The sequence below is a fragment of the Athene noctua genome, chromosome 2, assembly GCF_965140245.1.
Source record: "Athene noctua chromosome 2, bAthNoc1.hap1.1, whole genome shotgun sequence".
Classification (NCBI taxonomy): Eukaryota; Metazoa; Chordata; class Aves; order Strigiformes; family Strigidae; genus Athene; species Athene noctua.
In genome coordinates this window covers 56,360,466-56,374,770 of record NC_134038.1, presented here as the reverse complement: position 1 = coordinate 56,374,770, position 14,305 = coordinate 56,360,466, and the positions used below count along the sequence as shown (strand labels likewise).

The following is a 14,305-nucleotide window of genomic DNA, read 5'->3' as shown; positions in this document are numbered from 1 at the left end:
CCAGCTACATTTTAAAGCAATTTTAAAAGAGATGGTTTCCAGCTGCAGAGGAAACCTATTCTCATGTCTTCAGGTCTGAATTTTGCAGTGGTTTTGAACTGGCAGTTGACAAGCTCTGAGTCATTCCGTCCAAGCTGGATCTCTTTGATTTAGAAGTTCTCAAAACATTTTGACTGATACATTTATATAGATACTGCCCCCATTGCAGATGGCTAGCACATTAAGAGGACTTTTTAAGAACTGAAATACTGTGCAGTCTGCTGCTTCCTTGCACTGGGAATATACTTCCATATAGCTTTGGAAGGCTTCAGTATCGAGCAATTTCTCTGTCTGCGATGTCTCCTAGACACTTCTGGGTGAGAGGAAGATCTGCAGTTCCAGTGGACAGTGCAGCAAGCCACTGCTGGCCCATTCCCCTTTCCTGCTGCTTCATTGCTGTGCTTTCTGCATCCATGAACATGAGGCAAGTCCCAGCCTGTTCAGACACTGATGAGTGCGTGAGAGAAAGGGGAATCTTTCAAACACCATGGAAGTGCAGTACAACCATTCTCAGGACAGGCAAGAACTTTAATGATTTAAACCTTTCCACTGGCTGTACTGGTAACAGCTCTAGTAACAGAGCAGTTTTACTCACTTTTAACCCCCACAGTCATTCTAGTATTGGTATCTTTAATACGAGGAACTACTTCCCCCTCACAGCTGTCATTCTTCCCAAGAACAAATGCACCATCACCCCTTTTGCAGCAGCAGATGCAGCGTGAGTGACAGGGAATGCTCAGGGCTGCAGAGGAATGCTGTGACAAGACTGAGTACTGCAAGCCCAACATCATCTCAGCAGGGCAATTTCTGGGTTCTGCATTTGTGCATTTTTAAACATACAATTCACCTCCTTTTATATTTTGGCACGGCACATCTTGCTATTGGCTGGATCAACATTGGATCACACAATAAACACACTCTGGAGGTAGCTCAGTATTTACAAGAATTAATCCGAAAAGAGGCTTAGTTGAAGGCACTCAGGTGCCAAGAGATATTAAATTAAACGAGATTTTATCATGTATGTAATTATTTATTGAGCTGAGAATCCATACAAGGTAAACAAATGTTTACACTATCATACAGTAAGCATTTCCAGGGCTTAATAAAAATGATTGTCACTCACTGTGCTTCACAAAAAAATTCATTTTAATGAATAAATAATTTGATGAAATCAAAAAATATTTACAATATAAACAAATGAAAAAGCTTTGGATATATTAATCTGAGCATCCTGTATTTTGCATTTTCTAACTTTCTATCAAGATTCTCTCTCTGCAATGGTACAAAGTGGATAGAAATTACAACTCAACGAAGTTAACATGATTTAGTACATGTCCTTCCATTAGTTCAGATAAGCTACATATGATTCATTTATTATGCATGTGTTAGAATACAAATATAACTAAAATCATATATTACTAAAATGCCAGACAGCATTCTCCACAGAACAGAAATGTACACTAGGCTGTGACAGTAACTGAGAATCACAGGCAACAAAATGTAACAGAAAAGTACAAATTCCTTCATAAGAATATAATTGTGCTCTCTTATTTACCAAAGGACTATGCTGCTTCACCACATCAATGGCTATGTATGAATACAGTGTTCAACAACGGCCATGTGGTTTGGTGAATGTTCACATGGGTGTCAAGCAGCGGCATTATAGTGGAAAACGGGCAGTGCAAGCAGTTTATAAACATCTTTTCGGGCTCTTAAAAAGAGCCAATTATACAAAGCAGTATAAGCATAACACTGAGAAGTCTTCGTCTCATTTACACAGATATCATGAAGCGACTTGCTTTGTTTGTGGTGGTGAAAGAAGGAACTTTGTCTGTGCTGTTTATGCAATCAGCCAGAATTCAAGTATTCCAAAGCCACTTCATAGCAGAATTTGTATTGATCCTGAAAAATCAAAAGAAAACCATAAAGTCAGTTATTGAAGGAACTTAATTAAGGGGATCAATATTTCTCTTCTGTTAAAATTATTTACTATCAGCTGTTGTCAATGGGAACCAGTTTGAAAATCCAATTTATATGCAGGTAAGAAAATCTTTATATTAACCAGACAACAGACACTACACACAGTAACTTATGGTACAGCTTCTATTAGATGGGTATTTAGCTGCTCTAATACACTTGTACGAGAAAAATTGATACACATAAGCAAATTGATTTGCAACCCTTCTGTCATCTGTCCAAAATGCTCGTGTAGCACTTTACCAGAATTGGAGTTACTGAAATTCCTCGCTGGAAATGTTTATCTTAAAATAGACCCCATGTCTAGTACTTCCCAGATTGTAACTTTTATTTTAATGTCATTCATACACTTGCTACATTTCAGGGCAAGAGCTGCTTACTGTTCCTCCTCCACATGCGGCCCAAACCCATGCCTAAATACTGTCCTCTCCCAGCGCAAGAGAGGCCAATGGTTTTGACTGACTCTTGCCCACCTCTGCAACTTTAAAGGATGAAGTCACTGAAGACTTCACAGCTTTGTGTGTGCACACATATCCCTCTTTGTTTTCACTCTTGCTACTCGCAATATTTAACAATACTACAAACATTTAAATGAAACAAAAAAGCCAAAAGAAATAGTAGGTGTGGGTTCCCTGAATCCAAGGGCTCTGGCTTCTAAAAAATTCAGTTTGGAAATACCTGCCGGTTTTATGACTATTTCTGCCACTGAAATGTCTTTCTCTTATGCACTTGAATCAATTAATAAAAGATATATAAGTATGTACTATCATACAGGAACAACAACAGACTTAACTAGCTGAAAGCACTCAGCCTTCACCTTCCCAACATCACAAGTAGGAAGATTACAATTACACTTCAGATATATTCTCTGTTTCATTGAAGCAAACATTTTAATGGATTAACTCTTCTGGCTTGTACTTGTGATTTTGGGTCACGTTTTAGCTGAGAGAAGAGTTCACTTTAACATGTAAGAGACCAAATAATATTACAACAATCAAAAAGCCATTAACAAGTATGGACAATTTCAAAGTTCTTTTGTTGAGATCTGTCACGTCAAAAGGAAACAAATCTTAGGTGCACATATCATCTAAGTTATGAATGAGTTGTATGTGAGGTGCCTGTGTCTTCTTCAGAATGAGAAAAGAATAAAAAAGAAGAAAGAAAAGAAAGGAATATTATGTAGATTTTTCCTTTTCTGCTGTTATTTCATGTATGTTTCTAAATAAATGAAAATTATTCTATAACCACATAACAGATCAAAAGAAGAGACCAGCCACTCATCCATTTCCATTTTTCCATGCTCATTTTATGCTGATTTACTGATCCAGCAGAGTAACTGTCATTTTTAGTAAACTGAATACCTGTCTTAAAGAGCAGACATATATTATTTTGCACTGTGTTCACTCATGTGTGTCCTTTGTGCATTTTTATTCTTCACTTGATGGTGGATATTAAAAGTCTCTTTACATTAGCTAGCTTCAGAGATGTACATTTTTATTTTTCTTCTAGGACACCTATTGGTAGGTCCAATAACCTTTATCAGAAAATGCTTTGGGCATTCTGTAATATATGTTTTGTAATACCATGTATTACCTTTGCATGATGGCTGAAGAATTTCACATATTTCTATACTGTTTGGATGTGGCGTTCAGATTTTTACACTTGCAGAAAAAACAAAGGTTTCAATGAAATTAAGAGATGAATCTCTAAGTATGGACTGTAAAGACTGCCCTTCATCTAGTCAGAAAGTGCATAACATGTATTGATAAAGCAATCTTGAAACTATTTTTCTGAAATATTTATAAATCTGAGCATTTAATCTTTTACCACAACATTTTACAAAGGTAGATGAATATTACTGTTCTAATTTTTCAGATATGGAAACTGAGGCAAAGACCTTAATATAAGAAAGGTCATAAAGGATGAAATCAGTAACAGGATCAGGAAAAGAACTCAAGTGTCTCGATACCCTTTTACCATGAAACAATCTACATGGAAATTGAAACCTTGCTAATTCAAACATTTGTTCCTACAAAGTAGCAGACCAAGATTGAAGAGATGTGATTCTAACTCTGCTTTGTCAGTGAATTACGTGATAAAGAGAAAATTCCTGATTGTCCCCTGCCTTTGTTCCTCTATCTGTAAAAATAAGGAAAACAATATGGGTCTCCTTTATGAGTTCTTTGAAATTGCCTAATGAAAAGGCCTTATGGGGCCTCTCAATGCTGTCCAGACATTCTCAGTACCATCCTCAATTTACTAAAAGCTATTTTTACATTCTAAAATAATACATTTAGCTTTTGATTAAAAGAAAAGTGGAGACAGCTGCCTGAGAAATCTACACCTGGAGAACTGTCACAAACGGTAATTTATAGACAGAATTTCCTTCAACTGTACACCTTCACACTGGTAATTTTCTTTTTATTTCTATAAAATAAATGAGTAAGAGATCAGTGAGTTCTGTGCACTTAAGCTCTGGGAGAACAGAGAACAGCAGGCCTGCCAAGTCTCTATCCAAACTATACCATCTGAATGAAGAAGTAGGACATTTTTCTTAATATCTAGGAAATAAAAATGTATGGTTCTCAGTATGATGATTCTCCTCTTGAGAATATAAACTAGAGGAAGAGGAGCCAACTAAGCTTCTCCCTCCCACCACTATGAATGCTCGATAGTTTCTCACAAGATTCACAGTTCCACATTGCTGGCTCATGGCCCTGTGGTACTGCTTGTAAATTCCCTCCTTGCTTTGCACAGCTGTCAACATCTGTTTTTTTTCCATGATCCTGGCCAACGCAGGGCCTAGGGGAGCGTCTGGGACTTCACAGGCAGGCTAGGTGAGAGCACTGTGATGGAGGATGTGGTGGGAGCCATTCTCTATGGGATAGATAAGGGCAGTGATACATGTGGTGGTGAAGTGGATAACCCTACTCACCTACACACGAGGCTGAAAGCCTCACTCTCCCCAAAAGAGTTCCTGTTTTCTGCCTATTCTCCAGTGTGTATCACACCCAGATCTCAGTAGCTCATCTGAGAGAGGGGGAATCTCTCCTAAAATTACAACAGGTTGGACCAGCTCTGCAAAATGCCTTCTGCCTTACCGTGGGCACTCTAAAAAGGATGTTGAAATATGACCCAAACTTGTTTAACCAGAGCCTGAAAAATTAGCTCAGGTTGCTTTAGCATCTTGAAGCTGCCCAGATGCTGCTTCCTCCTGCCTATGATGCTAAATCGAATACAGCTGCCTCTTAAGCAGCCACCTCTACAGCGTGATGTTGTAAAACAGTGTCTTTTATAGCCCAGGCTTCAGAATAGGGTATCACACTATACCCATCTCCAAGTACAGAACTACACACTGGAGTGTAAGAACCTGCTAGTTTAAGCTGTTCTGAAGCTCTTCTGGCATAGCAGCTGGCACTTCAGCAATTCTCCATTTAAAAAAAAAGCCCATAAAACACTCTCTAGGAAAATAATTGCACATGGCCCCTTGTTTCTGAACTTCTTTAATCTTTCTGTGAGATAGAGCAACCACAATTAAATGCAATATTCTGTATGTCAAAATGAAATTCATGGCTTTGATAAATATTAGGCGATTAAGTTATTTATAAAATATATAATTTGAAAATCTGGCATTTCATTTTACATAACTATTATTTCTACTATGCAAGGGCTGCTCTCCACTTGGCTCAGCCTGCTAGAAAAGAAAATTAATAAGGATGTTCGGCTGAAAGTTTAAAACTCTTAAAAAATTCAAATGAACAGAGACAAAGTCTCCTTGGGAAGAAAGCAGTGTAAAAATACTCTTACAAGTGAAGTGACTTCATTATCCCCTTTGAAAATGATTTGCTTGCTTTGTGAACAACTCCCACTGCAAATCCTGGAAATCTTTCCGAGTCTTCTGAGAAAAAGGAAATTTTCTATTTAGTGGTGCAGTTAAATAGCTCATACCAGAAGGTCCACCATGTTAGGCTTATTATTCCTCAGTGTCTTCACAGCATGGAATACGTCAACAGCCCTCTGATGTCGAAGCATTTCACAAACAATGCTGATTGCACAAAATGTCCCACTGCGGCCACCTCCATTCCTACAATAAAAGTGATAAAATGGCTCAGTTAAAATTGACTCTGTGTTACAAGTTCATACAGCACCAGGGATGGCTACAGAAGGCATGAGTTCCGGTGGGGAGAAACCACAAAACATTCCTGTCCCCAAAGGCTGCCGAAGTCTAGGCAGAACACAATTTTTAAATGGAATTAATGGGCTGAAAGATCTCAAATCTATGATTCAGAATCCAGCAGGCTCAAAGCCTGGGAGGAATCGAATGGCTGAGTTTTGGACCACCCTTTAGCAAACGCTTGAGACAGCACAAAGAGGCTGCTAAAATAACAAGGTACTGTTCGATTCAGTTCAGCAGCCCTTTGCACTGTAAACACACAAGGTTGTAATGAACATCAGGCCTGGAAATGTTCTAGAGAAAGTGGATCTTTGAGTTCTTTTACTCCAAATCCTGGTGCTCTCCTTCTGGACTCAAAAGGCATTGCAGAGGAGCAGCAGAAGTGCCCAAAGTCTCATTTGTAGGAGCCCTTCCAGTGGCTCCACCTTTAGCACGGCACGAGGCGGTGCTGCCATATTCCCCTGGCTGATGCGCTCACTCCCTGGCATCAGGCAGAGGGGCTGGCTGCCTGGCAATGACTACTTTTAAAAGTGTATGTATTCCCCCTCCACCCACAGTATCAGAGGATGAGAATCCGAAGTGACTTGCTAACAAAGAAGCCAGGCACAAGTGTTCATATGCACGATCAAATACAGTATTTAATAATACTTTATCCCCAGTTATTTTTAATCTTTGAGAATCTTTTTCTTTCTGGAAACCCTATTATTTCTACAGCTATTCTAATCAGAATCTTTAGGCTGTGCTTCACTGAAAATAATAAACCTTAATAATTACCAGAGTGCAGACTAGTTAGGTAGCAGGTCTTTCAAACCACATTTGCAAATGGTTGATTTTCAAAGGAAGATACAACGTCGCACATCTGTCACATCCAGGCTGTATGAAAAGAATGCTCTCTGCTGCCAAAACATTGCCTGATATTGTGGACTCTTTGAGAATTTTAATTAAAATAAAGCCATTTAAAAGGATGATATTAGAGCTTTTTCTTTCTGTACTGCCTGGAAGTGACGCATGTGTGATGTTGTACAACTATTTAATATCATCAGCCACCTCAGAGATAACAGTAATTTGCACTTCAAAAGGGTCTTTTCAGCTAAAGATCTCAAAACATTAATTAATCACACTGCACAATGCTCCTTTGATGAAAGTATTATTATCCCCATTCTACAGATGGGGAAACTGAAGAGCAATGACTTGTTCAAGGTCAGTGATAGTGGGAATTATTAATACACTCTTAGACTTTCTTCCATCGTTCTAACATTGGGTCTCAGCTTCTGAAAGTGTGTGTGTGCTTTTCCCATTAGCATGTCCCTTCCCCATCATGGCAGCATCTTTAAACAGATGTTTAGAGGAAGAGGGATAAAATTTCAAGCACTCAAGACTGAGTCTCAAAAATCAGCTACTGCTGAGAGCAAACTGCGTGTACAAGTATTAAGCCATATAAAAGGAAGGATGGTGGCAGACTGGATGAGAGCCTGCACCACTGGAAGACAAAGGCCACAGAAGAACAAAAGTATATACCCTTATTAGAGAAAGGTAAGGCTTTTGGATCATTATGATCATTGTGACTGGTCTATCACACCACTTTTACTTATGTGCTTTATGAGTGGAATTGGAATCACCCCTCCAATACTACTTAGTTCTACAGTTCTTATCTGTAGAAATAAAAGGTATGTTGTTCTGAAGGTACAATTTTGATTTTTCTCTGAATAAATATGTACCTTTTCCATTTGCAAAGGTCACTGGACATCTTTATATAAAGTTGACTTAAACATCATCTTTTCACAGGAGTCTACCAAGGTAGAGGGAAACTCATGAATCTACATAAAATTATACAATTCTTCTTGTATTCAGAGCTTTTAAATGAGCGGTTGTATTATTTATCCACTTCCAGATTAGATAGATACCTCTTCACAAATATTTTAAAACCTGGCACCGATTCTGTTAAGAGTATTCCCTTATTTTCTCTCTTCTGTTTCCAGTACTTACAAGCAATGTACAACTGTGCGTCCCTCTCCCCCATTGTATTCTTCCTGCCACTTCTCCACTTGGCGGATAAGCTTCAAGAAGGAGCGTTTAGAAACTGGAGTGTCTCTGTACATGGGCCATCCCAGGAACTGGAACTGCTGCACCATCCGATAGCCATCTTGGGGCTGTAGAGATTCAGACAACAAACAGGGAAAATAACAGAATTTTTTTGGTATATAATTTAGATGTTTGTATCAGTGAGGAAAGTTGTTCAAGCAGATCACCACTGACAAACTACTAATGTAATTTCAACTGCCCTTGAGGAGTTATAACGTTTAATTTCCAATGGAGTTAGTAGAACAAGAAGCTTTAAACTGAGTGCTGTACAAATAGACTTAGAATAGAGCAGTGGTACAGCTGCAGGACCAAGCAAATAATTAATTAATATCATAGGAGGAATTTGGTAGCGAAGAGGGACCTACAACACAACTTCAATTTTTTTTTATATGTTCCAGCATTTTGAATAATATTTGCATGCTTCTGTCTTTTTTTTACAAGAAAGGTCAAAACCTTTCAACCTTTCAAGATATTTTGAAGCAGGAAACATTTAAAAAACCAAACAAAACCCTCATATGTTTCTGGCTTATAAAAAAACCTAACTACATTTTATTTTATTGTGTGCTACTGCAGCAGTCAGAACCCCTCTGGTGAAATGTTACCGAACAGTTGCTTTATGGTGATTTAAAATAAAAAAGGAGCATAGAACAAGTGTTAGTGGTAGAAAATTAGTCTTTTGAAAAGGGCATAATAAACACACACATGAAAACTGTTTCTGTAGTCTAGGATTTGCCACTTTCACTTCTGTGCAAAGTGATGGCATTTTAGTGCCACTTTTAAAATGAGGAACACAAAGAAATGTTGACATTACCATTTTTTCTCTAGAGTAAGAGGTAATAGAAAGTACGTAAGATTAATGAGATAAGGGAATAAACCAAAGTGGATGCAGTACTAGATATGTTCTTCAATGGGTTTTGTCTGCTTTATGTCAAAATTTGGAATCTACTGATTTCCTGACCAGTTTCTTGCAGCTGACAGCCCCTCTTCCCAAAGCACATCAGCCAGACCCAGCGTCTGCTAAAGCTCACATTAACACTGCTGGAGACTGTGTTTCTATCTTGCCACATTCGCTGTGAATGTAAGGCCTTCACAGTATTAAAGAAATATCTTGAAGCTTACAATCTGCTTCTCTGTTCAGATATTAGCATGTTTTTGGGTGTGGTTTTGGGTGGTTTCACTGTCCTGATAGCTACCGGATCTCAGGGCAGTTCCCAACTTTCTTCATCAGGGAGTGCTGCTTATTCCTAGCTGTGGCTCTTTGGTGACTGATACCAGTCCATTGCAAAGGCTCCCTCCATCTGGATGGGTAGAGATGCCTGGTCTGTGGTGAAATCTTTTTTCCAGTCAGCTTGAAAGACATGCCTTGTTTGGCCTTCTGTCAACTTTACGGGAGCATAAAGGCTGGATACGAGAACGCACTTGTCCCTCTGAAGTGCTTACATATATTATGAAGTGTGATTAGTGGGACAGGATCTTCTCTAAAAGCCTGGGACTGGTATTGAAAAACATGCCTACTACTGGTGCACAGCTTTCTTTGCATGACACAGAATACAAATATGCAAGATGGCTAATTTCAGACTATTGAAAACAGCACTGATTTTGGCATTTCTTGGCTACCATACTATCTGAATACTGCATTTATTTCATTTGCATTTAGCACACTTGAGATATGCATTAAAATATTTTTTACTTTACACATAGGTGGCTTTTTTCTCACTGATTATGGTGTGACTCAGTATTGCACCGTTGCTTTCAAATAAATAAACTGAAAAATGAGAATGGTTTTATGTGAGTTTAACTTTCATTTTTTGTGATTTGAGTAGTCGACTCATCTACTGAGACAGAAATTTTGCAAATAATGTCCTTACTCTGGCTGCATTATAAATTCGGAATATCCGGCTGATTATGTCTTCTTCTAAATCAGCTGATACAAACTCCACCTGAATAGGACCGTGTCGGTGTACTCCATTTTCTGGCCAGTACTGAGGGCACAGCTACAGAAGACCACAAACACAAAAGAACACAGTTAATCCCTCTGAATTTCATGCTGTCTCAATATACTTTTCTAGATTTTATTTTGTGCTACATTTATTACTGAAATTCTCACACAATTTCTTTATAAAATACACAGTGCACCATCTTCCACCAGTTTCGAGCACTCTACTTTTACTTTACAAGTTTAAACAAATGCCTTTTCACTTAATTGAACATACTATTGCTTGCTGCTATGCTCGCCATTCTCTGGTATTTGGAGTAACACATTTCTGACAGTCAACATCAATTCTGAAATATGTTATGACAAGACAGTGGGATGCTGTCAAATATGACCATATCTTGGAGACAGAGTAGAGCCTAAAGACAAAAATCGTGGTATCTCCAACTGTCCTGAAAAGTTGGTAATAATTCAAGCTACATCAGAATGCATGCTTTATACTATGAAGGGTGCATCAATTCTCAAAGCTCAGGACTTAACTTTTACATCTGTTTTACTTGTTAGTGATGATATCGGCTAATATCAGGATTGCTTTAGATTTTCAACAACTGCTCAATTTCATCTTATGAATGCCACCTGAAAATAGTAATTATGCTTTCTTTAGTGCTCAGAAAACATTACTTCTAGGTATCTAAAGATCACAAAGTAATACTACCATTATCTTGCAGTTTTAGTGTCTAATAATATCACAATGGCTTAATCCAGGAACCAATTATCATCTGTATTAATACTTTAAAGATTAAATCAACACTTTGCAAGGAGGTTTTTGAAGCTAGACTCTGCTTGTCCATTATTTTCTATAAAAACTATAACAATTTTTTTCCAGGGATATTTAGAGCTGTTCAAGCATGTAGCTTTTGCAAGCATTCACCAAAATTAAGTATGAACTCATGAAATTTTGTTTGCTTGCAGAAGCATTGATGTCATATTTGGAACTTTATTTCATTCAGTAAAACAGCTGTGGTCTTCATTCTGCTGCACTGCTGTTGGTGATCCAGAGTTGAGCTGACAAATCACATTTTCTCCAGATGTTGTTTTGCATTTCTTACAACACTTAGTCCTCAACAAAGCTGTTTAGAGATGACTACATTTTAGGAAAACATGATCATTTACTTCATCAATTAAAAAGAGAACAGGGTCTGATTTTCAGGAGTTCACTTTAACAAGTTAAAAACAGAAATTTCAAGTAGGAAAATAAATTTTCATTTATTTTAAACCCCCCACATGATTTGGTCTGCTGAGCAAATTACTTTCCAAGTATTGTCTAAATCTTACACAAATTTTTATTATGAAATATGCTCGTGTACAGGCCAGTAAAATACAAGCCACACAAGTAATGCAAACGCCAGTGATCAGATCATTTACGGTGCACAATTTAATCCACGTCTTTCAAAATATACAGGAATATTGTTCTAACAGATCTTTGAAAAATGGCTTAAATGATAATAAGCAGAGCTGTTTGCTGGACCTGTTTTGGGAAGCCAAGATTGTCAAGTTTTAAAGAAAACAAAAGCATTTAGGTGAGTGCATTTTGCATGCATGTGATGCTAGCAACTCTCTTTAAGTTAGAGTCACTGTGAAGGGTTGAACTTCATTTCCCAATAGAGTATAACAATCCACATCAATTGTAATATCTAACCAGAACTTTAAACACTCCATATATACATAAATAATAATGATAACAGTAATTATTAATAAATCTGAATGTAATGCATGTTTTTAATAAGCTCTGCCCTCTCTCCACTTCTGTTTGCTCTAAGGGGTTTGAGATTTATTCCTAATGAAAAGATTGTTACTCACATTAGAGGGAAAATGTTTAACATACTGCAGAGGCAGGTGCATTAACTGCATATCCCAATAGCTTTTAAAAGCCTGTGAGGCTAATAAAAGCTTGAAATAGCCATGCATTATTGTAAATTCAAAACACAGCCCACAAATTAAAAAAACTCTGTTCAGCAGTCCCTAACAGTCTGACTCCCTTGAGTCTTTCCATATTCACTCAGAAAATAATCTTAAGGCTCATGAATAAAAGTTTTGTCTTTCATTTCTATTTTTCCCCCTGTAGACAGTTAAGGGCTTGGAATCAGAAATCCAGTCTTTAAACTAGTGTGGGGAATTTCTACACATTCCTTTGAAAGACAAAACGGCAGATGAGTATGTTTTAACAACAAATTCCTCATGTTAAAAAGAAATAAGAGGTAACACTTTCTAAGTATGTGCAATACTCAACACAGCTAAAAAGATTCTTGATCATATCAAGAATAAAACTGACATGTGGTCTGCTATAAAAAATAACCATTGCTCTTAACCTATAATCAGCAGATTAAGAATCCAGATTACCACCATGCTATTCCAGCAGATGGCTGGTGCAGGTTGTTGGAACCAAGGAAATTATATTTGTGTAAGAACTTGGAATTGCGCAGTTGTGAGCCAGGCTCTAGGATGCTTAGTGATTAACTCTAGTGACTAAATTGCCAAAACAGTAAGTATGGTTTTCCAATTTTCTAAAGAACATGTATGACACACACAACCCCTTTGTAAGGCAATTACATTCCCCCATACATTTTGTTGCCCTGTTTTCTCTTCCGAAGGATGCTTACTATCCAATCTTGTTTAGTTCCTATCACCTTCCTAACAATGTCATTTTATGCCAAACATAACACAGATTTTCACACTGAGAACAACCATCCCCTCATATGCAGACCAAAGCCCTTGACCTGTTTCAGACAGGCTAACGAATAGCTGTTTGCTTCTGACGAATAACTTTTGGCTATTGATGTGTTTCAGACTTGAGTCAGAATTCTACAATCACTGTTTTGGGTTTTTATCAGCTCTTCACAAAGCATGTTCTCTTATCAGAATAAGTTATGGATGCATGCACACACTTATGTGTGCACTAACATTTTGGGGGAGAAGCTGCCAATGGTGTGATTTATTCCTCTTTCCCTATGTGTATCTACAAGCTACAAATCAATTTTTCAGTGTGTTAGCATTTAACGTTGTTTTATAAACTAATTACATCCTAAAGCTGTTCTGAAATGCTGAGGCATTTTTTGAATGGAGCATTCTTCTGGACTTACTTGTGCAGGATCCACATCGTTCAGCATAACTATTGAAGTGCAGTGATAATCTAGGACCAGTCTCCAGAAATCTTTGACAGTATTTGGTAAGGGATGCTGTGTAACTATAAAAGCTGACGGTTGCTTGTAGCTCTGCAAAGAAATAACAAGATGGTGAGAAGAATGGTAACAGATAAAAACCCATTTAGCAGAATGCCAGTCATAGCCCCAAAACTTCAGGACTGAAAGTGTTATTTCTATTTTCTACATAATTAATACATTGTTTTCAGCTCTTTCCTGAGATCTTACATGCTTCAAAGTTAATAAACTGTATTTGGGCAGAATAACTTCTGCAGATGGTATCTTTCTGAAATGTATTTTATGCCACAGGCACAGAGTAAAATCATCAGAGGTTTTTGCCTCCAATGCAACTCCCACAAAATTCTGAGCAACAGTTTTGCTTTGAGCTGTTAATGGACAGATTAATCTTGGCTGTCTGCACTTAGCTGTTAATTTGAATGATGCCTGTGAAAGGAAATATCTAGTTATTTTTTCAGAAATATGGTTGAAATTCTGGTCTATCTGACAGCAGCAAGGATACCCAGGGGATAAATTTCAGTGCTCTTTGGGTTGTTTTAGTACCAGAGTATGTCACTGACTGAGCTGTTTGGTGGAACTGTCCCACTGTGGATCTCATACTAGCATCTTTACTGATGTCCTCTTGAGAGTTGAAGGCCAGCGTGGCCATACTGGGGCAATTATTAGGAGGGGCTGCCATTGCAAGGAAGCCTCTACATGCTTTGAACTGAAGAATCTGTACCACAACAGAGATACAATCTGATCACCTATTTGCATATTTCTGTCAGAGACAGTCACTGAAGAGACCACAGAAAATGAATACAATGCGTTTTGGGGTACAGATGAAGACAGACAAGACTTCAGTTCTTTGGTTTGTTTTTTAGCAAACTGCAACCAGAGGGC

The 14,305-nt window shown here is 37.8% G+C and overlaps 1 protein-coding gene across 10 annotated transcripts in view; it reads right to left on the bottom strand.

The window, feature by feature from the left end:
- Positions 1–1,164: 1,164 nt before the first annotated feature.
- PTPRM (protein tyrosine phosphatase receptor type M) overlaps positions 1,165–14,305 on the bottom strand; it is a 500,090-nt gene continuing 486,949 nt past the window's right edge. For all 10 annotated transcript variants that reach the window (XM_074899184.1, XM_074899185.1, XM_074899190.1 and 7 more), the window contains 5 exons: positions 13,346–13,477; positions 10,141–10,266; positions 8,177–8,340; positions 5,965–6,100; positions 1,165–1,941 (listed from right to left, as the gene is read on the bottom strand). In XM_074899184.1, coding sequence (XP_074755285.1) covers positions 1,888–1,941; positions 5,965–6,100; positions 8,177–8,340; positions 10,141–10,266; positions 13,346–13,477 — 612 coding nt within the window. In that variant the 3' untranslated portion in view covers positions 1,165–1,887. The remainder of the gene's footprint in view (positions 1,942–5,964; positions 6,101–8,176; positions 8,341–10,140; positions 10,267–13,345; positions 13,478–14,305) is intronic.